Source organism: Brienomyrus brachyistius, chromosome 2 (genome assembly GCF_023856365.1).
Source record: "Brienomyrus brachyistius isolate T26 chromosome 2, BBRACH_0.4, whole genome shotgun sequence".
Taxonomy (NCBI): Eukaryota; Metazoa; Chordata; class Actinopteri; order Osteoglossiformes; family Mormyridae; genus Brienomyrus; species Brienomyrus brachyistius.
In genome coordinates this window covers 8,979,523-9,004,171 of record NC_064534.1, presented here as the reverse complement: position 1 = coordinate 9,004,171, position 24,649 = coordinate 8,979,523, and the positions used below count along the sequence as shown (strand labels likewise).

Genomic DNA, 24,649 nt, shown 5'->3' with positions numbered 1-24,649 from the left:
TTCTACCAGTCTGCTTTTTTTTTTAACCTAGTCCTGTCCAAGTCGGCGATGTGGAGTGTTTGAAAATATGGGCCTGGAAAGACAGAAATCATTTGTGGGGACTTCTGTAGCTTGTGTAAAATAATTAACCAGAGTTTCTTTATTAGAGGTCTGGTAAGAGCCATGTCTGTCAAAAACAAATGGCAAAGTCGGAAGTTGAATGAGTCTCGGCCGGTTGGCATGTGATAACAATGCTAGACTGTAGCCTTTGAGCAGATGAATTGTCCATTCGATTCCGTTACCCTCCCTCTCTGACAGTGGTATTCCTCTCCTCCCTGCAGGTTCTCCATTGGTGATTTCTGTGGTGTCTGTGACATCAGCCCTGGACAGCTATGGAGAAGTGGGAAAGTAAGTAACCAGGACAAGAGAAGCTCCAGTGGCTGACTAAAGCTGTAGGACCGCCTCACTCATCTTCAGTCTTGTTTACGGTCCTTTAACATTCTCCACTGTTCAGAACCGTCCTTCTTCAAACCAGCAGTCCACGGTGCACTGCAGCTCACATGAGATGCTGAACCCTTTCGTTTGTTTCCAAAACAAATGCAAAAATAAATCTCAAACAGTCAACAGACTGACATCGCTGCCAGTGAAATATGTCGGAAACTGAAATACATTCTTATAAATACATCACTTGGTTCAGTCAATTCTAGAACGTTCCCCCAGAACAGAAGTTGGCATTCTGAGTGACTTGTGAGGTCCGGCTGACAGATGCTAGCTGAGTCTGGTGTTTAAAGAAGAGCTGGTGTGAATATCCAGGAGCTGTCACTCATGCTTGTGAAAACCTAACCTGACAGTCTGAGAAATTCTACATGGTCTTGTTTAATAAATGCTGTACAAACGTTTAATGATAACAAACCCAAAGCGGGAAAAACGTATCACTGAATTACCTAATCAAGAAGTACATTCTATCGAATGTGCATGCAAGAGAAGATCACACACAACACATCACAGATAGAACTGCAGAGTTCTTTGCTCCTATGGATGTACATGCAGTTATAAAAAAAAAAAAACTCAGATGCTGATGGGAAAATATTTCACTTGAATATATCCAGTTATAGCATGTTACAGTTATTTAACAGATGCCTTTGTTCAAAGTGATGTACAAGTGAGGGTAATTGTACAGGTGATGTCACAATACCAAATACGGCATTTGAACCAGCGACCTTACAATCGCAGGCGCAGAATCCATTGCCACCCCCCCGCTGATAGCAGGTACATAAGACAAACGGCAAATAAAAAAGATCATATCTTTAAATACATAATTTACACTTCAAAGACATTTTGACAGACCATTCTTTCAAAATAAAATGGGGGATTCTTATAAAATGGGGAAAAAATTAAAATCTGTTTGTACCCAGACAGAGATTTTAACTTGATAGTTATGTAACATAATTGGTTTGAGTTCAGGGTCTTGAAGCTTTTCTTTACATTTTTAATTTCTCATCATTTAATAGTAGTATTAGGTTCTTGCTTTGATGAAAGACGCTGTGTAGCTCTTGCTCCTATACTGTTCTATCTGGGCATCCATTGGAAACTCAGCCTAGTTGCACTTATACCTTCTTGACTCCTTGCCAGCCGTATGTTTCTAATGTGCTATTTGTCTTGCTTCTATGCTTTGGACAAAAGCGTCTGCAAAAAAAATAAATGTAAATGTTAGAACTGGGCTTTGTGAAAATATCACCCTGTGGTCTCCGTGTTGTCAGTCAGATGAGCTCGTTAGGTTACATCTCCAGCACTGTAATTAGTAGGATCGTATCTTTTTTTTTTTTTTTAGTGTGTTTGTGCAATGACTGTTATGTTGCAGTTATTAAAACGAGAAAAAACAAAGTTGCATGAACAGAAAACCTGAGGAGATGTCCATTTGTAATTTAGTCTCTCCCTTGTTCCACAACGCGCAAATTTTGTCCCTGACCATGTTGAGAATGGCATGAGTGTAATGAAACCTTCCTTTGAGTAATGGGGTACTAACTATAAAATATGGGCATTGCTAATTATAGCCTTGTCAAAAGAAGGAGTGTGGGTCAAATATATATATGAGGAGTACCTGCCACGAGTTTGAGGATCCTTCAGGAAGAAGTATCTAGACTCAGACCAGGTGCTGATTGGTACTTTCTACTCGTCACAAGAAGCATTCTCCTCATGATCACGTCGAGCAGATATGTCACAACAAAGGGTGCTCTCATCCCGCTCTTCCCCAGAAACTTGAGCTTAGAGACACCTTGGGCAGGTTCTTTAGTTCGAAAAGTCGCTGCTGTTTCCTGTGGGTAATAGTGTATCATGAATGACAACTAGAACCGTAGAAGTAAAAAGGATTTTGATCACAGCGTCGAAGTCCCTGTGGGTTATGCCTCAGCTTTGACTGAAGTTTGTGCGAATTCTTAAGCACGGCTTCATGTTAATGGCGAAGAGCAGCGTACATATTGTTGTTTTGGGAGGCCCGTGTACCGTCCTGTTCATCGTGTCTTGTCTGTTGTATATTGCAATTTGAAATAGCTGTTCACCTCTAGGATTCTTCTCCCCATAGCTGCTGGTTGTCACTGGAGAAAGGAACAATCTGGGCCTTCGTAGCGCCGGCACTGTTCGTCATAGCGGTAAGAGGCTGGGCCACTATCTCAACCTGATTCGACCTTAGGGGGTCTCACTGAACTTCCACTGAGATCATTATTTCCTTTATTTGTGTATGTCTTTCCATTTCATTGTATAACGTTCCCAGTGTAGATTTCATTCTCTTAGACCAGCACACGCCAGTCCATCTGATGGGGCTCTTTTCATCTGCATTTAGTCTATGGCCATTGCAGCTCACTCAATACCCTCTCGACGTTAATGCTCTGTGCCCATGCTCTTTTTCTGCTTGTTCAGTAGATCCTGCTCCCAGGCCTGGAGGACATGTGGTCAAGCCTTTTATTGCCTTTTTATCAGAAAATGCTGGGTGAAGCATTGTGTTTTTATAACATGATAATAGATAAAAATGTAAGCCGAAACGTAATTGTGGGCCTAAGTAGGCATCTCTTCCCGATGTTATCAAATGCAGGGGGGGGGGGGGGTTAAGTAGATATAAGATTTTATGGTTTGAGTAGCAACACTATAAGTTTACTGCTATTTAAAAGAACAACTTACGAGTAAAATGCCTGCTTTACTTTCATCACCGTATCCTTTAATAAACCTATAATGCATCTGGCAAGACAGCTGAGTGGCGCTTCTGTACGTTTGATGAAGGCACAAGCTACCAATCTTCATAGCAGTGACCTGAACCATAAACTCCTGACTCCAATCTCTGCTGCCTGACTTAAGCGGCCTCAAATCATTGTCTCTGTTCATGCCACTTTACACAATACCGTCCTCACCTTCAGAGGCGATCCGGAATACCGATTAAAATAGTTAATCGACAGACGTAACCTAACTGGCTGCTGTATCTTGACCTCTGCTCAAATTCTCTTGTAAGACGTTTTAAGAGGTTTACCAAGCAGGGTTAAATTTGAAGAACTAGTTGTCCTAGTGAAGATAGTTTGCTAGTTACATAGCAGATTAAAAATGCACCAAATCTAGCAATTCAGGCTTTGATGTCAGACGCAACATATCTAATACCTTCTTTTACAGAAAGCATATGGGAAAAAGCTACCATAAGCATCTCAGCGGTCATATTTTAAGCAATCTTACAACTTTTTTATTCATTCATTTAGGTCGTTATCTAAATAACTAATACAGGCAAATATTTTGTTCACTTCTGGGAGTATTACTTGAACGTAAAATGATTGGTTCAGAGAGATAACCAATTAGATAGTAGAACAGGTGGGTTCAAGGAACTAGAGGAGGTGAGGACCAATCAATCAGATGTCTTGGTCCTGCCTCCTTTAGTTGCTTGGACTCACCACCTCTAATCTGATTGGTTATCTTTCTGAACCAATCATTTTACGTTCTGCCCTCAGAACATTTTTGTGTAAGTAACACTCCCACGAGCATTTCGTTCTGTAACACTTCATTCAGTGTGAGGTCATGTCATAGTAATGGGGTTCTGTCCTTGCGTCAGGTGAACATCGGTATCCTTATTGCTGTTACGAGGATCATCTCCCGGATCAGTGCAGAAAACTACAAGGTGCATGGAGACCCCAATGCTGTCAAGTGAGTTAATTTTCATAATCCTTTCGTTGTCTTCTGCTCCCCCTGTTGGCTACCAGTCAGATTCTCTCAATCCTTCATCAAGAATACAATTTCTCACATTATTTTGGCTTCCTGTGTAAATGGAACATAACTCCAGCTTGACCCTTTACCATAAAGTTTATGGAGTATCGACTGTAAAATAGTGTGTATCTATGTGTAGTTTTCGCTAAGTAGTTTAACACTTGTTCGAGAGATAAAAATTGAGACAATATATTGAACATTACAATTACAGAAATGACTAGTAATTTAGGAACTTGTTGACCTGCATCTATTCACAAGACGGATGCATTCTCAAATTCTTTCAGGGCATTTGTACTCGTAAAAGTACTGTATTTATATAGCGCTTTTCTACTCCTACAAGTACTCAAAGCGCTTTACATTTCATGCCTCACATTCACCCATTCATACACCGGCGGCAAAGGCTGCCATGCAAGGCGCCAACCAGCTCACCGGGAGCAATTTGGGGTTCAGTGTCTTGCTCAAGGACACTTTGATGGGGTCAGGAGGAACCAGGGCTTGAACCTGCAACCCTCCGGTTGCTGAACAATAGCACTACCATCTTCCTCTTCTTTGTACTGGCCTCTTTTGATTGATCTGCTGTTGTGCGTGAGAGATTTTAAGCTCATACATTTTTTATGCATTTTGAATGATTTTTCATTTAATTCTGAGGAAGCTACAGAGGTGTGAGAGCAATGATATCGGTGGCCCAACCTCTAGAGCAGTAACTGGTATGTTGGTGATAAAATATCCAAAAGTTTGACCGGGAGATTATCGGGACGTGGAGCTCGGCTAGAATCACCTGGATCAAACATCAGGAGAGACACCAAGAGAGAACTATTTAAAAAAAAAAATCTTTTAGTAGTCAACTGACTTGTGACCTAAGAACTTGGTTTTCACCAGGTATTTGATTGTGGCCACTGTGAGAAGCCCCAAGACCACCCACATGTTTCATTTTAGCAATATTAGCACATTTATGCAGGCTGTCAAAATTCTGGTTTTCCTACCTGTACATCTAATGATGCAATGCCTCAGGAATTCATGCACTGATGAAGCAAATGTGACGCATATGTAGTTAGAAAAATAGACGGTATGTGTAGGAGTGATGTTTGCACCTAAATCAATGGAACAAATCTATGGGCATCGGAACAGTGAGACGCTCAAGTGCTCGTTCTGGAACAAGGAGCTGCAAAATGTTTCTGAAAACAGGCCTCATCTCAGATGAAGGTCTGTGCACTCTTTTCTGTTAGAGGTGAATTCAGGAGATCTCTTCATCCACACACACAAGTCTGAATCAATATGCTGAGATCTTTATTGGCGATGAAAACTCATTAGTGCTGAAATCCACCACAGAGTTCCTTCTCAGACAGACCCTTACATGGGCTTGTTAAGGCAAAACAAAATCATGCCAAATGGCTTCCAGTCTCTCTTTGGGCCTGCTGCTATGTTGACAGGGGTCTTCTTAGTTTATTCAAAATGCAAAGAGCCACAGTACGTCTGCAGCAAAAAAGAAACGCTCTGAGTTTAAACAAGGTGACGTGAAAGCATCCTGTACATATTATGAATGCCATAGATTGAACCTCTAGAGCAGGGGTCACCAACGTGGTGCCCGCAGGCACCAGGGTGCCCCCAAGGACCACATGAAATAGAACAACTCGCCATTTGAGCAACGTCTAAAATTAAATTTTATTATGTTGCCATTTTTTTGTATCATATTTGCATTAATATAGATGTGAAAATTACAATATCTAAAAACAAGCATTTAAAACATGTTTATGTTTTATTACATGAATTTTAGATAAGTTTGAGTAAAGTCTGTTCTGGTGGCCCTTCGTGTGGCTCAGTACCCGTGAAGTAGCTCTAAGTTTCAAAAAGGTTGGTGACCGCTGCACTAGAGGGAGAACATGAAATCAGTTCTCAGTGGACTTGCACTATGACTGTGGATTTGGTGGAATCCGCTTCTGTTTTGACAGAACAAACCAGAGTCCCTCTTGAAATCAAGCCTGAATGTACAAAGCACGTATATGTAGCATTCATATTTTTTCCCTGTGCCTGCTGTAATTGCATCTTAATTTCCTTATTCCAGAGCAAGATTTGTAGCCCGTCTAGTTCCAGAGGGCAGAATGTGCAATACTGACCAGCAGTAGACATTGGATGTGAATCAGAATCCCCTATTTTTTTTTCTCCATATTGTGCAGAACAGCTGCAGAACTGGATGTTTTTATGTATGAATTGACATGAAATCATCGGTGTGGTGTGTGGGGTTTCACAGATGGGGATGTTTATGCCAGGGGGACTGTCGCAGAATTATCCCATATTTCGTAACACGTATCAACACCTACTGCCAGCGATGAAGTCGTGTCAGTCATTGGCGCAAGAAAAAGCGCCCCTCTTAGCTTTCCCCGTCTACGCTGCACGTCCCTCTTAGCTTTCCCCGTCTACGCTGCACGTCCCTCTTAGCTTTCCCTGTCCACACTGCACGCCACTGTTAGCTTTCCCTGTCTATGCTGCACGTCCCTCTTAGCTTTCCCCGTCTACACTGCACTCCCCTCTTAGCTTTCCCCGTCTACACTGCACGTCCCTCTTAGCTTTCCCCGTCTACACTGCAAGTCCCTCTTAGCTTTCCCCGTCTACACTGCACGTCCCTCTTAGCTTTCCCCATCTACACTGCACGCCCCTCTTAGCTTTCCCCGTCTATACTGCACGCCCCTGTTAGCTTTCCCCATCTACACTGCACGTCCCTCTTAGCTTTCCCCGTCTACACTGCACTCCCCTCTTAGCTTTCCCCGTCTACACTGCACGTCCCTCTTAGCTTTCCCCGTCTACACTGCAAGTTCCTCTTAGCTTTCCCCGTCTACACTGCACGTCCCTCTTAGCTTTCCCCATCTACACTGCACGTCCCTCTTAGCTTTCCCTGTCCACACTGCACGCCACTGTTAGCTTTCCCCGTCTATGCTGCACGTCCCTCTTACCGTTCCCCGTCTACACTGCACGCCACTGTTAGCTTTCCCCGTCCACACTGCACGCCCCTGTTAGCTTTCCCCGTCTACACTGCACGCCACTGTTAGCTTTCCCCGTCTACGCTGCACGTCCCTCTTAGCTTTCCCTGTCCACACTGCACGCCACTGTTAGCTTTCCCCGTCTATGCTGCACGTCCCTCTTAGCGTTCCCCGTCTACACTGCACGCCACTGTTAGCTTTCCCCGTCCACACTGCATGCCCCTGTTAGCTTTCCCCGTCTATGCTGCACGTTCCTCTTAGCTTTCCCCATCTACACTGCACGCCCCTGTTAGCTTTCCCCATCTACACTGCACGCCCCTCTTACCTTTCCCCGTCTACACTGCACGTCCCTCTTAGCTTTCCCCGTCTACGCTGCACGCCCCTGTTAGCTTTCCCCATCTACACTGCACGCCCCTGTTAGCTTTCCCCGTCTATACTGCACGCCCCTGTTAGCTTTCCCCATCTACACTGCACGCCCCTCTTAGCTTTCCCCGTCTATACTCTCATTTACAAGCTAAGGCTGTCACATAAGTGTGGCATTGTGAGGTCATAGTCTTGAAAAACTGGCCTTGCTTCGCTTTGAAACAAGTTGTTAGCTTTTCTGTCTAGTCTGTGGGCTGATCAGTGTTTTATTCTTACTGGGAATACAGTGGTCTAGCATGTTCTTTAATCTCTGAGTTTTAAGTAGTTTATACCGATTGCTGGTCTTTGAAAGTATTTGAAAGTATTGAAACTAATGCATTAGTGGTAATGGAAGCTGCTGTATTCCTAATCTCTTTCTTTTTACAGCAGGACTGCATTCCATAATACGAGTGCAGTTTGTGCAAATGTGCACATTGATTTTGCTCAAAGCCACTGGCGGTGAATGGACACAGTGCAATTATTAATAAATAAATACGTATAAAACACCTAATATGAAAGTTACATGGGTGTGATGCACAGACGGAATAGAGGAGGCAGACCCCGAAATGCAGTGGCCAGAGGGTTCATTGAAGAAACCGAGGGCAAACAAATCGGAAAGGGCAATCCGATAGAGTCGTCGAGGGGCAGGCAAAAGTCGTTCATCGGGGAGCTCAATCCGACACGGAGACACGAGACAGGGAGACGACGGGATTGGAGGGACAAGATCGCTGGGGCAGCAGGGCAGGACGGAACAGGCAGGTTGGGCAGGCAGCACAGCACAGTTCCTGGAAAACTCCCATATAAACACTGACTTGTCAAGGATTTTAAAATTGAAAGTGTATAGTAACATGTTAGTGTTGCGTTATTTACATGCTGTCATTAATGTAAGCGGCGAGTGAAAAGACAGCAGGCGGTTTTGGCAGCGGATTCATCCTGTTTTCTAACCGCACCTGTCTGTCTGTGAAAATGAGGCTCCCGCGATAAAGCTCTGCTCCATTATAAAGACCCTTATGTCACTTACTTTGCTTCACTTCCGTTCTCCAAACTTTCCCAGTTTGCATTTATTTTTGCTATTGGAATTTTACTATCCTAAATGATATCGAATGCATGCATCTAATCTTTTTCCTTTGTATTCTTTGCCTGTATGCATAAAAAGATTTGATTGCGATAATAATACTAAATTATAGTGTAGTTTGTATGTTCTGGTCTATATGGACACCAAAATAGAATAATTTGAAAAAAGAGAATGAATGGCTTTCGCTGATGAGCTTTACGGCATCCTTCTCATTTACTAGTCATTTTCTTGGGGGTAATTGATTAGCTTATCTTGAATGTGCTATTCACCTATTCAGCCTCCTGTTGTTTTTTCGCAATAGCCGCACACTAGATTCACATTGAGCTTTTTTGCCATTCATTACTTATTTGATTTTTACCTGCAGTTTGATAGCCATATTGAATAAAGCATCCAATTAATTGGTATGTTTACCGCGAACAAGGGCCGCTGTTCAGATAGAGCAGAGAATGCGACATCATTGCTTTGTGAAGCCAAGGTCAGAGGATGTGCGTGAGGCAGTTCTTTCAAGTTCATATGGCTGGGGTTTAACTCAGCTCTTTCCTAAAGTAGACAATAGTTTACACAATCAGGCTTTTGGCTCATGGCCACTATGATCCGTACAGAGCAGTGCTTTATCTGCTATGATCTTTCTGGAATTCGCCAGTTGCTGTTGATTTGTTTTTGCTGACTCATGCTATAGATTTTCTCACGTCTTGTTATAGGTTTTTCTGCTGGTCTTGATACCTGGATCCTCTCATGTCCATGATTATTGTCTTCAGTGTCCTTGGGTCAGGTCTCCAGGATCTCAGCACCGGCCCTTCCGATTGCATCTTACAGGCTTCGTTTCGGATTACCTTCTTGACAGTGATGCCTTATGATGGAGAATGGTTCTTATTCATGCAGTCGCTAGTTCATAAGGGTCTATGCTCTTGTAGTTCTATTGGCTGTGGGTCATGTGTTTATTAAGGACCTGAACTTTGACCCAGGAAGCAGATTTGAGACTGATGAGTACCTTTCCTGTTGTGCAGATGAGGAAGACTCGTAAACAGCACAGCTTTAGTGAAATATTCCTGCAGAATAAAAGGACACTGTGGAATCTGCTCATCACATTGCATAAACGGAAGCACCAAACGCCAAGATGCATCGTATACAAGGAGGCCCGAGCTTTTAGCGGCAGACATTGTTCTCAGTAAACTCCAATTCATTTGATGGTTTCAGATATTCATTATCTCATATGATATGTAACAACCATTTAGCTATGGCCCACAAAAGACAGCACATGCCCAAGGAAGTCTCAGTTTTATTAATATTTCCCTCGTTGGATATTCATGTGTGATTTTACTTACTGATTAAGGGTCCTCTTCCACATGCTTTCTTTGTTGGTTGTTTGGCTGCGAGGAAACTAACTAGAGATTGGACAGTCTGTCAAAGACTGTCTTTTGTCCGCAGTGTTAACCTTGAAACAAGTAAAATGTCTGGCAGAGCACACTTCCCTCTCTGCAGAGTGACTCAGTATTTAAATTCTTGCTTTAGCATGGATGAGTAAGCGTTCACGATTAATCAAATGAAGCAGGTACCAAAAGAGCTTCTTGAAGGAAAAATGCAAAACATTTTTGGAAAGCCAACATATGTATTGAATCAAATATAATTTAAGAGCATTTAAAAGAGAGTGCTGAACTTTTCTTTCTCTCCCTGGCAACCCCATGGCATCTGTGGGAAAAAGTCCAATATGCCTGCTTTCATTCTTCCAAGATGCGACTGGGTTTAGGCGATAATTCTGGTTTAGTTTATGCTCTATTGGTGCAACACGGGTGATTTTTTTTTTTTGGTGGGTGGGCGGGTGGATGTTTTGTGACAGTGAATTATGCATATTAGGTAAATACAAAAAGCAAGTGTGACAGGTTACTGGAGACCCAGATAATGTTTAGCGTAGCGCATCAGCTGTGGCAGATAGCAGGGATGCGAGTTGGCCACACCTGCCGGCTTTCAATGCCGCGACTTCAGCATGTGAGTCCGATGCATCTGGTGTGGATACAGTTGTAATGGATTATTGAGGCGCATTATGCTAAAGTCATCACCGACAGTAACAATGTAGCTAACTTTACTTACCATTACCATTAACGATATGCCATTCATTTGTTTACAAAGTGAGACAAATAGCACATTACAAGCATATAGCCGTCAAGAGCTGGTCAATTAAGCCCAAATGCAGCTTCCAACAAGCACTATCAGAGCAAGAGCGATGCGGTGCATTTCGGCGTAGTGTTATTCTATTCAGGATGTGTGCTGTCTAATTCCCTGCGCTTTTTGGGATTGTGTTCAGGCTTTTTCTGATTCTGTGCTGGATAGGAAGGTCGATGTGTTACTCTGTATGTTATTACTAAACATGAATTACCGTCATTGAAGGCGGTCCGGAATCATTTTTAGTTCTTCGTAGCAGAACTAAAGTAAAAAGCTTTTACTTTACCTGTACTTTTACTTTTTGAATCCTTCAGAAAAATTGACCGCATTCTGCTTATGATTTTCCACCACACTGAGCAATTAGATTTGTTGATTGAATCCGAATTATTTGATATTTTCACAATATTGACGAATTTTCCAAGACACATAGAAGGTGCATAAAAATGCAAAAAATAACTTCTGTGTGACTCAGGCAAACGCACAGCTATTGTCTCGATGGTTAATACGTTACTTTGGGATGTTTTGCCACCTGAGCTGTTCAGTTCAATTCAGTTTATTTTTATATAGCGCCACTCACAACAGAGTTGCCCCAAGGCGCTTGACAAGAGTGTGTGTGAGTACATTACTGCATTATTTATACAAAATGGTGCATGAAACAGGGAAATGGGAAGATGGAAAGAAAGCCAGAAGACAATGGAGGAGAGGAAGCAAAAACTCCAAAGTAGGGAGAAGAAAAAACTTCTGGGGGGTTCAAAGTCGACCGGCTGCCCCCCCCCATGGGCATACTGTGTATAAGTTCTTCTTCACAAGCTGAGTTATCTTGTGGCTCTTTTTAGACCTCAATAAGGGTGTGTGTGTGTAAGTGTGTGTGTATGGATAGGTTTATATTACATTGGGGGGATCAAATGTCCCCCACAATGTAATAAAATCTTGTTATTTTGATGTGTAGACCATGTTTCAGGTCCCCACAAAGATCTGTGAATGCAATAAAAACAGTAAAAGTGCTGGTATTTTGTTTGGTTCCTTATGGTTAAGGTTAGGGCTGGGTAGGGGGTAAGGTTGTCATATTGGGATTAGGGTTTTCTCCATAAACATGAATGAAGAGTCTCCACAAAGATATAATTACAAACCTGTGTGTGTATGTCTGTGTCTGTGTGTGTCTGTGTGTGTGTGTGTGTGTGTGTGTGTGTGTGTGTGTGCCTGTGCTTTCTGACCTTTCAGGCTGACCGCCAAGGCTGTGGCTGTCCTCCTCCCTATCCTGGGCATCTCCTGGATCTTTGGGGTTCTGGCTATCAATGGCCACTCCCTGATTTTCCAGTATCTATTTGCTGTCTTTAATTCACTCCAGGTTAGTGAACTGCCTGCTTGGTATTGAGTTCAGTGGGAGTCCAGTTTAAACCTGGAAAGAGCGTCACTATTTTAGTTTACCATGGATTTTGTTTATTAACTGTATCGAGAGTAAAGGTATAATATCACAAACCAAGTTTAGTTCTTGATGAAGTCTGACCTACAATAGGATTAACCGTTTTAAATTTGTGACCCATCACCACGAAATGAGTCTTGAGTCACACTGGTAGAAATACACCCATAAGACTCATTTTGTGGTGATGGGTCATAATCGCACTCTAGCAGTTTTTCACGCTTCTTCCTGTCAAAACACAATTATGTTTATATGGGTCTGTGTTGATATCAGTACATGTATGCAAACGTAATCATTCATAGCCCTGTCAGCTATCAGGCTTTCTGCCATGTTTAGGGAGCATATGCCAAAATGTTATTTTAGTTATGTTTACTAATTTGCAGTGGAAGCTAGCATTGTATTGTATTAGTTGTGTTTGATTACAATCTATTTTAATAAATGTATTATAATCCAGTTTTGCACCATAATAGGAAATGATTAGTTTGAGTATAATCTTGTATGAGTTTGTGTTTCAAAGTAAACTGCATCATAATATCGTGGGCAAACAGCCAATACAACATTCTGAGGATATTACTGTACACTGATTTTAACGCAGTTAACTTTAGTAAATATTGACTTACAGTCTCATTAATCATATAAGCCTAAGGACTCCATGCAGGTATCTTTGGGGGTTGCTGGATGAATCTCAATGCCCCATTGCCTCCGAAACTTAAGCCTAACTTCCCAATGCACATTCTCACAAACACCTCTCACACCACCAAACATCACCCACTTAATGACAATTCATGTGTCGTCAGTTAGGTCTGTCCGACTGATAACACTATGGGGGAAAACAGGAAGAATCTGTGTTTTTATTAACCACTATCTATTATCTGTACATCTTTTGTCTCTAGCTGTAGTTTAAAACTGAAATAAGCGCCTAATTCCTGTAATTACAGGAAGGCGACACTGAATGTGTTTCTGTGTTTCGTTGTACAGGGATTCTTTATTTTCCTGTTTCATTGTCTTCGCAATTCAGAGGTAATGTTCAAGCCTCGCTCTTCGTCTCTACATTTCCTGAACATCGTAGATTGATGTTAAGTGCTCGATAAAAGGCTCAAGCATTTCTCATGTGTTTCTATGATTTAGATAGAAACAGAAGCAGAAAATGGCAACAGTTTTACATTCCTGCATTTCGATTCTGTAAATAACCGATCTGTGGTTTAGAGCGCATCAGCCTGAAGGAGAAGAGGTCTTGCCTTTGAATCACTTAAAGATGGCACACATTTATTTTCTATGTTATAGATATTTCTATATCTAGAACCTCAGGCGGTTTTATGTATCTGAATTGTACAGTGAAATCCAGTGGATAGACAGGTGTCGATTTTCTATTAAGATTCTGGTATGACTTTATCCTGGCAGGTACGGGCCGCCTTCAAACACAAAACCAAGGTCTGGTCACTCACCAGTAGCTCCATCCGCAACATCAACGTGAAACCCTTCAATTCGGACATTGTGAGTATTGCTGAGGAATCCAAATGCTCTCGTGGCTTCCGCAAGCCATAAGCTATGTGCTAATATGTATGTCCCAGCCTGGCAATTCATGAACCGACGCTGTAAAGATGAACAATCTGCATAATATGAAATCCTGTCCGTAAATATCAAGCTCAGAACTGGTGCCTCATTGGAAGTTTAGCCAAATCTGCCTCCTTGACAGCCGTTTGCTTGTTTATTTATGTGTCTGCCTCATAAATAAATGATCAAAAGCATCTGCCAAAGAAATGTAAATGTAAATTATAAAAACATGCAACTCCATGTACCTGTGATAGCTGAATAATTTAACATTTACTGCTATTTTATTATTTAGTTAGTGCTTTCATGCCACAATGATTTGGGCCATTTATTCAATGTAATGTTTGACTGGAACAGTTCAGGCTAAACCACTTTGTCAAGGTAACAGATCCTATTAGAATTATTACAAGTTTGTATCCTTAATCATGATGTTATCTGCTTCCTGTATCGATGGACACACTCAATGTGTGAGGCATGGAACAATCAACATTGTTAAACCTGATTTTCCCAGAAGACCCTATTAAATTGAAAAACCCTATAATCAAAATGTATCATTATAAAACTAATACAGTTATTTATTGAACTTGTATCTTATTAGTAACTCAATAACTTTCATGAACATACAGCAGCATCAGTCTTTGTGTGGATTTGACCTGCTTTTAATAGACTTACCAATGTCAGCATTCTTGGTTTCAAATGTTGCGCAGGCGGCTGATTCTGATGTGCTCAGCTACTGTATGCTCGCGTAATCCTGTGTCCCATCCTCTACTCCAGGATCTTCCGCTCAAGTTAGCTTGCTCTCTCTCCTTCTCTGTTTCCGTACCGCAATGTTGCTCCCCTTCTGAGGAAATTAGCCCCGCAGTCCTGTTTTCTGCCCTTGAGTTTCCTCTCTGCAGAGTGCCTGAAAGCGTGTGATTATGATTCTGTCGCACAGGCTGTAGTAGTCTTGGGACTGCAGCCCTTAAGGTCTGCTGGGATATCAGGTTCCCAACCTGACATTCAGAACCAGCTCTTATCTGGTAATAAGCCTTATGGTAAAGGTTTGGAAGACACAAGCACGTATACGATAAGCATTGCAATTATATAAGTATATTTATCCCCCGTAATTTTAACTTGGGCCGCTGTGAAGCCGTTTATCACCTTGACTGTCCGACAGGGGGGGCTGATAACTTGCTTTTACATTGATGATCACACCTTGTGCAGGGTCACTACTGTATTTACTCAAACCTGAATAATTTTTGGGAAATAAATCAAAAATAGGCTCTGCAGCTTTTCGTATTTTTATTTACTGTAGAGTTTATGTCATCTGAAAATCGCAATCGGTTTGTTGTGGACATGAGGGTGGGAGCCATGCTGTCAATTCATGTCTGCCCCAGGTGCACAATGCATGTGTGCAACCCTATTTGAGATTTTTCATATTTTCGTCTGAACCTCAAACTGGTTGACTTCCAAGATTGTCACCATGGTAACACAGAAGGAGAGTCACCTCAGTAGGTGTATCTCTGTCCACACCTTCTCCCTTCTATGAGCCATGCTGAAAGTCAATGAAATTCAAGAAGTTGTGCGACTGTCTCGCAATCCAGACCCCTCCCCCCTCCCCCCTCCCCAAAACATACTTACGGGCACCTAAAATTATGAATTGCTTGTTTGCTTCTCCTTTTTTCCCATTTTCACTGAGAGCCATCATGGTGCACACTGTCCACATTCTCTGATCACTAGTTCTTCTGTTTATTTACCCATAATACAGTGCTTCTCAACCAAGGCCACAGTGGGTACAAATTTTCTAGCCCCTTAAGCAACTAAGAGTCTCGGTGCTAAATTAACTCAGTTGCTGCATTAAGTACTTGAGTTTGGGGCTTGGGTACATTGACGATCCTGCACACACTATTGGCTTCCAGGACCAGGGCCAAGGATGGTTGCCATAATAAGATTTCAGATTAATTAAAACCCATTCTATAGATCAGCAACAGTATTTGCTGGCACTGTTGCGGATTGTAACTTGTGCTTGTTCATTTGTGGTCTGTGTCTCTTTGTTATGTTTTGCAGATGAACGGGAACAAGGGAGGTGTGTCCCCAACCAAGATGCACACCTGGGACAAGAGCACCAACTCCGCCAACCGTATCGACCTTTCGGCAGTGTAGTGCCCACCAAGCCCAGTGGATGACGACAGCGGTCCAGTCGTGTAAAATAGACATTTTTATTTTATTTTTGACACAGTTAAACTGGCACACGTCACCAATGGGAATTCCACACTGGGACCAAAACCAAGGCCAGATTTGCTCCATTCCTACAACCTTCCCGGAATGTTCTCAGGAACATATCGCTTTCGAACATCTAGCTGCAGCCTGTTCACCCGGCCCCCCTTTGCGTTTCTCTCACTTTGATAAACACCAAAGCCTCTTCCCGCCTCTCCCCTCTCCGCCAAAACGGACAGAGCTCTTGCAACCTCCCTCAGACCTGCGCAGCAACCCAGCCCTCCAAAGGAAATTCACCAACCTTGTGTAAGAAAGGCAGCGCACTAAGAGTGCGTAATTCTTGCAGACGTGGAATGGAAATGGGCAGCAACACTAAGCAGTGAGACACGAAACAGCATCGGAACAATTTGCCAGTTTTGCTTAATATTGCATTTAACACAGCTACCACAAAGAGAGGTACACCGCAAACCAGGCACTGCTGCCATTGGTGGATAATAATTGATATTACTACTGAAGTAGTCAGTTCACTCTACGTTAGTAAGATGAAACCGCAAGAGGATAGTCTTTGGATAGCATGTGATGACGAACTGGACAGGCATTGGAGCATTTCTGGTCATTGGCCTGCTTCACCACTTGAGGCCGGGGGGGTAAATTCAGTGTGGGGGTGTAGTATGGATTTCATGTGGACCCCAGAACGAGAAGCTATAAAGTTGACAGGAGAGTGACAGAGAGAATAAACAGAATGGTCACATTATCCTTATACATCTTTTTATAATTGTAATTGTCATGCATGATTTATATTTGCAGTCATTCATTTAGCAGATGCCTTTGTCCGAAGGCATTGTTTTGATTTTACAGATTGACATATATAAATAGATCCAGGTAAGCAGGGGTTAGGCAAAGCAGAGTGATGTTTAATGCCTTCATATATAGCAGAGCAGTGGTAACAATTGATAAGAACAGCATGCTTTTCGCCATAGTGTCCCACTGTGCCGGGTTATCCGGTATTACTTTATCATCTGTTCTGGGGATCCTCAATTCTGCTTTATCACAGCCCATTTTGTAAGATTCAAATGAAACCAAAGGGTGGTGAGTTGGTTTTGTGAACGTTTGGTAGATGGGAAGTTATGAAGATCGCGTGTTTGTGAAGAACTGGTTTCTTGTTCCTAGTAGAATCCTTTTGCTAAGACCACCGTATCATTTACATTGTTTGCAATATTTGAATGAATGTATACTGCCTATAAGTATACTGCCTATACAGTAAGTATACTACCTATAAGTATACTGCCTATAAGTATACTGCCTATAAGTATACTGCCTATACAGTAAGTATACTGCCTATAAGTATACTGCCTATAAGTATACTGTCTATACAGTAAGTATACTGCCTATAAGTATACTGCCTATTCAGTGTCATTTCCTCCCAGGTTTTAAAAGCTTCTGAACATTCACAAGGGCTTCTGAGGTCAGAAATAATGAGGTTACACCATTGCACCTCATCATAAATTAATGCAAGAATCCTTGCTGTTTTTAGTATAAATCATCCTTTGCCACTGGCACTGTGAATAAGACACCATTGGCCCCTTTGACCAATGATGAAAGAACAACAGTTTGTGTTTCTCGTATATAGTCCAGTAATAATTCACATTTGTATTTTAAATCATCTTACATGACATCAGCTTATCTCTCTGAGATATTGTCACAGATTTCTAACTAACTTTTGTGAGATAGTGACGATCTTGTTATAGATTTGGGGAAAAATCATTAACGTTTGTTGTTCTTACTTTGAAGGGAATTACCTTTGGTGATTTTATTTAAATTTAAAAAGACAATAATGCTTGGCCACCTCATATCCGTGCTGTACTTAAGCAATAATAATTTTGCATTGGAAGTGTACTGCTTCTTTAATGGGATTCTTGGCAATAGTACTTCTTCTAGAACATATTTGACTAATGGATAATGGTACAAGACAATGGTACACTTCAGTCTGAAGTGGGTTTGTAACAGTGGCGTTTGTTAGGTATTTATAGTGGTTTGTGCGCAGTAATGTACTACCATTTCCTGGCTTGTACAATGCATTCTGGGAATGGAGTCTTTGCCTGATTATTTTGGTGGGAACACAGTGGATGGAAGGTTCCAGATCTTATTTTCGTTGCTGCTTCCATGACGTCCTACAGTTTTTAGTGCTGGATGAAAACATGAGGATGAAAGAAAAGTAGTCAGTTTTGTGTAGAAGAATGACACATTTTCTGAGCTCACTGACAAGACTCGCGTCAATGCAGAGTCATGCAAAGCAAAAATCAAATGTATTCATGTAAAAAAAAAAAAAACCAAACAAAAAAACAATTTTCTGTGAAAAGTCACTGAGAGCCTGTGAGGTGTGTTTTCCTAAGAGGGAAGAGTCCTTCAACAGAGGCAGTATCTAACATTTCCAGTTATCGCTGAACATTACTGCCAATATTGTATCATATGGTCATTAGGCATGCAGTTTTCAGAACTGCTGATGTTTCACACAAATGTCTGTAACTTTAATTCATATTTGGTCTGCTAGTATGTTTTCATGTGGCTTACTATAAAAGCTATCTTTGTATTTATGTATCGGCACCAGCATCAGACGGATTTGGGTCCAACATTGCCTATAACATAATGAAATTCACTGTGAGATGGCAAAAGGTTTATTTTTTTGTTGTATGTCTAGACTTCATTGTTTTGACACTGTATTTTTTTTTTCTCAAACAGAATTTACTGTATGAAGTAGCTTTGTATGACTGAATTTTTCTTAATTTTTCAAAAGTGAAAATGTGTCCACTTGTTCAGGCTTGGTCTCTGCATTATCTGTTGAATAAAGGATTAATTCCTCGAATAGTGACATTATTTTTCAATTCATTTTACTTTTTTAATTATATATTTTCATACTTTACCTTATTATAACATTATATAACATTTTCAGCTATGGAAACAAGGGCATAGGTTTGGTTTCAACAATGGTAGGGACTAAATCAACCCCCCCAAAAAAAAATAAAAAACACATACTACTCCTGCAATATTGGTACATACTTGTCCCTAGCCTTCTTAACCAAATGTACACCCTTGTGCGAAAGCTTACACACAAAACACACAAAATTTTTCCATCCTTAAACAGATGACAAGGCAAGACACTATATCGTTTTCTGGCTAGACATAATTAACTTAATCATGCAGGCAAATGTTTTGTTGAAGCCATTTAATGTAATGTGATAGCACTTTAATAGTTAAACATCTTCCATAATACATTTGCCTGAAGTTTCTGTAAATATGACAATGGGAAGTCAGTAAAGTGAGGAAAAACTCTGTGAGCAGTTGAATTTATTTATTTTTTTTACGATCTAGCTAATACTCCATAATGCAGCTGTTTGTTTTCGCCGATTATAGGAAGGACTTGCGGCTGTATTACTGTGCACACTTAAGTGGCAAGTGAATGAGTTTCCATGTGTTAGTGTGAGGGCTCTGCAGTTATCACAGTGTATAGTGTTGAGAGACTTGCTGTTTTAAAGCCTTTCATCCTGACATCTCACCTGCCTTGGTAAGCAATCTGTTAAGGTTTGATTGAGAAGCTATCAACAGCTTTGGATGGTGTAACTTCATACAGATACCGGTAGGTCTCACCTATGGTTAAGCACGTTGGGCTATGTTCTTTGCTCAGTTCAATATCACGGTGAGTTACCTCCCGGGGAATAGAAACACAAAGGCCAATCCCAGTGTCTCAGCCACACAACGATTAGTGGCCCGGAGATATTGGTGGCCGGGCTGGAAGACGGCAGTGGAGAGTTACGTCGCATCCTGTCCCAAGTGCTTCCAATTGAAGTCGTCCCATCAACCTGGTCTGCTCCAGCCCTTACCAGTACCTTCGCGTCCTTGGTCCCTCACATGACAGTGGATTTCATCACCGATCTTCCCAATTCTAGAGGTAACACCATTGTACTAACCTTTGTCGACCATTTCTCCAAGATGAGTCACCTCGTTGCACTCCCCAAGCTCCCGAGTGCATCAGAACTCGCCGATGTCCTCATTGCTTGGATCTTTCAGTACTATGGGTTGCCAGAGGACATAGTCTCCGATAGGGGCCCTCAGTTCACCTACCGGGTATTCAAGGCTTTGTGTTCCAAACTAAACATTTCAGTCAGCTTCACTTCAGCCTAGTACCCCCAGTCCAACGGCTTAGCAGAACCCACTTATCAGGAAGTATCAAAAGCCCTCCGGCTTCTTTGCAAAGACAAATCCGCCGAGTGAGTAACATACCTCGTCTGGGCCGAATATGTTCTAAATTCTCGTTTGAATCCTGTCACTGGTATGTCACCTTTACAGTGTGTTTTGGGATATTCTCAACTTCTCTTCCCCTGGGAGGCTGTGGCTGGAGACGTGCCCCAGGTGGAGGGGTGGTACCATGGGGCCAAAGCAGCAGGGCAACGCGCCCAACAAGCTCTTTCCACCCAAGCCACCTGACAGAAAGCCCAGGCCAATAAGCGAAGACGCCCAGCTCCTCCTTATTGTGTAGGACAACGAGTCTGGTCGTCCACCCGCAACTTAAAGTTGCCATCATGCCGTAAGTTGTCCGCCTGGTTGATTGGACCCTTCAAAATCGTGCGGAAGGTGGGACCAAATTCCTTCCACTTACCGCTACCTAGCATGTATTGCATCTGCTCCACCTTCCATTCCTCTCTCCTTAAACCGGGGTACAGCCCGGTTCATTCCCCAACTGAGGTGGCAGTTCCACCGCCCCCCACGGTTCAAGATGGCTCACGGATCTACCAGGTCCGGTCTCTCCTGGATTCCCGCCCCGGGATGCTACAGTATCTGGTGGACTGGGAGGGCTTCGGTCTGGAAGAATGGTGCTGGGTGCCTAGAGCGGACATACTGGACCAGGACCTGATTGCGGACTTTCATCGTCAGCACCCATCCAAACTGGCTCCATGGCCCCGGGGTCATCCGCGGTGCCCTTCTTAGCCTCCAGGGGGCAGCTGTCGGGGTGGGGGGGGGGGGGCGGGGTACTGTCACGCAGGACAGCATAGTGGCAGACAGTCACCACTTAATCAGCACTCTATTCAAGATGGACGCAACTTCCTGAATGTTGCAAAGTATTGTTGCCATTTACGAATGAGCCTTAACGAGCATTTTGCCTGTCTCCTGTCTCCCCTGCTCCGTCCTGCCCTGCTGCCCTGATGATCCTGCTCCTTCTCCCTCGTCTTCCCCCCGTCCCGCCTCTCCCTGTAGGATTGACTCTCCCGGTGATCGACTTCTGCCCGTGCCAGGCCTACTCTTTTGGATCTCCCGTTTGGCTTTATCTTTATCTGCACCCAGCTTTTCCAATAAAATCTCAGTCTCCTGCATTACGGGGTTCGCCTGTTCCTTGGCAGCGGAGCGTAACACCTCCTGTTTTAATAGAAAATTGAATAATTTTTTCCAGACATTCTCAACAAAACAATAAAGAAAAAAAATGCAAAAAAATGGGTTAATGGCCATTTCAGAACAGATATTTTCTGTGTTGTCTGCAACTAACTTATTTGGTTCGTTGTGCTACCAATACTTTTTACACCTTTCCTATTTGTATGCTCTATGGATGCGTCCATAAAAGAACACTTTAATTGCTAGCATTTTATTAAAAAAAAAAACTGCTTCAGGTCTTTTATTTTTCAACTCAGAATAAATCTTTGAATATATCTTTTTTTCAGCATGTGTTTTGTTTCCTTGCAGTGTGGCTTTGCTGGAATAGGATGGTATCCTTCCTCTGCAATGCCAGCCGCTGTTAGCATAGCGATGCAGATAAATGGATTCGTGAGGGGCATTGCGCTGAAGAACCAATGCAACGCAGGGACATGCCGGCGTCGTCCTCACCTGCTAAACTCCATTTGTATAATATCTAAATGGCTGACGCAGAGATGCATGCAAAGTAAGGGGAAGGCGGTGAGTTTAGGGAGACGGCTGTGAGATACAGTACAGCAAGGAGAGTGTTTGATGAATAGGAGGTGACAGTCTGCCACAGAAGGTCAGCGATGGGCCCTCACCTCCAGTTCGCTGTTTCATGTTCACTTTGTGTCCCTGGCCGTAAGGGCAAATGGTGGGGGACCAGTTCTCAGAAGTCTGCAGTGGCCTCGAGGAGGTGGTTGACCCAGGTGAGAACGATGTGTGGTGTTTGGAAAGGAAATAGTTGTGTCACGCATCACTTTGTATCTTTAAAAATGTACCACCAAGATACATCCTCTGAAAGCATGGTGATGTAATGGAAAGGGGTTGAAAGGCCTGCATCTAGCCTTCATTAAAATCTCATTTTGGTATGAAAAACTGCACAATACAATCCTGCCAAATAAATACAAAAGTATTCATAAGATATACGGAGATTTTGTCTATGATAACCTGGCTAGAGATTTCTAGGTTTCAGTCATCTGTGGTTTACCATTGTCCGAAAAAAAAATACAAAAATTGGTAACAATATGTGTTTTCATTTTTCCTTCACCCTTTGAGTGGTATAAAAAGTGTGATCTTCATTGCTCTTTCATTCCTTGATACATGATATATTTTCGTTGCTCTATCATATCTTGAGAAATGTCAGAATACCACTTGTTTGTTCGTTTGAGAGAGTACAGTTGTACAGTACTGAATAATAATGTACTTTATTATTACTGTGTTTAATATTGGTAACATCTTACATGTGCGTAATTCAGAAATCAAGAACACGAAAATCGCACACACATACTGTATAGGTATTGTGTGCCTGTGTATGTGTGTGTGTGTGTGTGTGTCTGTATGATATATGATCTGGAGTCTGCAAGTGGTTTGCTGTTATCTACAGTTTCAGCTACAGTATCTGACATAGATCTTGGAATGTATTGTGTGTGGATATGGGGGACCACTGCACTCATAAAAAGCTGTATCCCATTATCAATTCAATTTATTTTTATATAGCGCCTTTCACAACAGAGTTGCCCCAAGGGCAATTCATAATTACATCATTTATAAAGAACGGTACATGAAACAGGTAAAAGGGGAAGATGGAAAATAATACAGTAGAAGACAACGGAGGAGAGGTACCAAAAACTCTGAGTAAAAGTAGAGAGAAAATGAACCTCTGGGGTTCTAATGTCAACTGGCTGCCCAACCTCCCTGGGTCGGATAGCGTTATAGGAAACAGACAGAATGGGCCTGCTTGCTAAAAGCAAGGCGTCATAATCAAAGTCAGAAATGAGTCATTTCTCCAGGCGGGTCTGTGTGAGTCGGCAGATTCTATGCTGCGCCCATAATGTCACGGTTAAATGAATAAATTGACCTGTGTGTTTGGAGGATGCCCAAATATGGGTAGGCGTAATAAGGTAATTAATTACTCATTAGGTAATTAATTGCTCATTACGTTTACTGGGAGATAGCTGTTTCCCAGGCCGGATTGTAGGAAAGCCTGAGAATCTTTTAAAGGCGTGGGAGTCCCAAAAGTGCCTCTGTAGGTGGAGGGAAGCAGGAGGAACGGCAATGTTCAGCTATCAGATGGGGGTGGGGGGGCATCTATCCAGCCGGCATGTGTTTGCAAATGTTTGTTTGCTCCTCGATGGGAGCACAGCGCTTTAGGCCAGTAGGAGCCCCAGCTGTCCAGGCCCTTACCTGGGCTGTTACACTGCGGGGCCCTTACCTGGGCTGTTACACTGCGGGGCCCTTACCTGGGCTGTTACACTGCGGGGCCCTTACCTGGGCTGTTACACTGCGGGGCCCTTACCTGGGCTGTTACACTGCGGGCCTGCCTTGGTTGTACAGCACCAGAGTACACTGTATGGATTAAGCAAGTTAAAGCCACAATATCATGGGGGGTTCCTGAGTAGATTTTTTTTAAAAATCTGTTTCATCTCACTGATGGCAGCAAAGCTGTCAGTCTTTCTCTTCTGTCACAGCACGCCAGAGTAATTATGATAATTAGTCTTTTTTTGTATTTTATCATATTTAACAAAAATTTCAAAGAAGTAATTGTGTGTAACTTTTTAAAAGTTTTTTTGTTTCTTGTTCTTTAACAAGACAATCAAAAATGATTCTGGGTCACATATTCAATTTGCTTTTAAAATCTAGCACACTGGTTGTTTTCTTTACACACTACAGGACTCCAAATTATGAGCCGTCTTATCATGTAGCACAGTGCAGTGGGGTTGGGGTTGGGATTAGGATTAGGATTAGGGTTAAGGTTAGGCTGCCAGTGCTGATTAAAGAAAAACTGCATTCTTCACTGTTGGCAGCTCCCTGACAGAATGCAGAATGATGTCACATATAATCAAAAGTAATTGGAATTCTATCTTGGGGCAGTAGAGAGGGTCAGTGGGAAGGGCTCTTTTCTCCTTGTGGGTTTGATGCCTGTCCCTGGGTCTGTGTGTCCGGGGTTTGCAGGCTCTCCCTCTGTTTATGTGGAGTTCCCGCAGTCCAATTAGGTGTAGTTTCGAAGACCCACATCCCTAAATTGCCTGTAATACAAACACTGAGATAGATGAGCATCCCATCCAGGACATCCACTGCATCATGCCATGTGATTCCTGGGATAGGCTCAAGACCCCTGTAATGGACAATGCCGGGAAAAACTTCCTATTATACCATATACTGTGAATGTCATTTAAAAAGTCTCTATCCTAGAACACATGTCAAAGGCAACCG

The 24,649-nt window shown here is 42.4% G+C and overlaps 1 protein-coding gene across 5 annotated transcripts in view; it reads left to right on the top strand.

The window, feature by feature from the left end:
- adgrd1 (adhesion G protein-coupled receptor D1) overlaps positions 1 to 18,857 on the top strand; it is a 66,997-nt gene extending 48,140 nt beyond the window's left edge. For all 5 annotated transcript variants that reach the window (XM_049000295.1, XM_049000285.1, XM_049000278.1 and 2 more), the window contains 7 exons: positions 321 to 387; positions 2,561 to 2,627; positions 4,064 to 4,155; positions 12,049 to 12,175; positions 13,226 to 13,267; positions 13,649 to 13,741; positions 15,845 to 18,857. In XM_049000295.1, the coding sequence (XP_048856252.1) occupies positions 321 to 387; positions 2,561 to 2,627; positions 4,064 to 4,155; positions 12,049 to 12,175; positions 13,226 to 13,267; positions 13,649 to 13,741; positions 15,845 to 15,940 (584 nt within the window). In that variant the 3' untranslated portion in view covers positions 15,941 to 18,857. The remainder of the gene's footprint in view (positions 1 to 320; positions 388 to 2,560; positions 2,628 to 4,063; positions 4,156 to 12,048; positions 12,176 to 13,225; positions 13,268 to 13,648; positions 13,742 to 15,844) is intronic.
- The last annotated feature ends 5,792 nt before the right edge of the window (positions 18,858 to 24,649 follow it).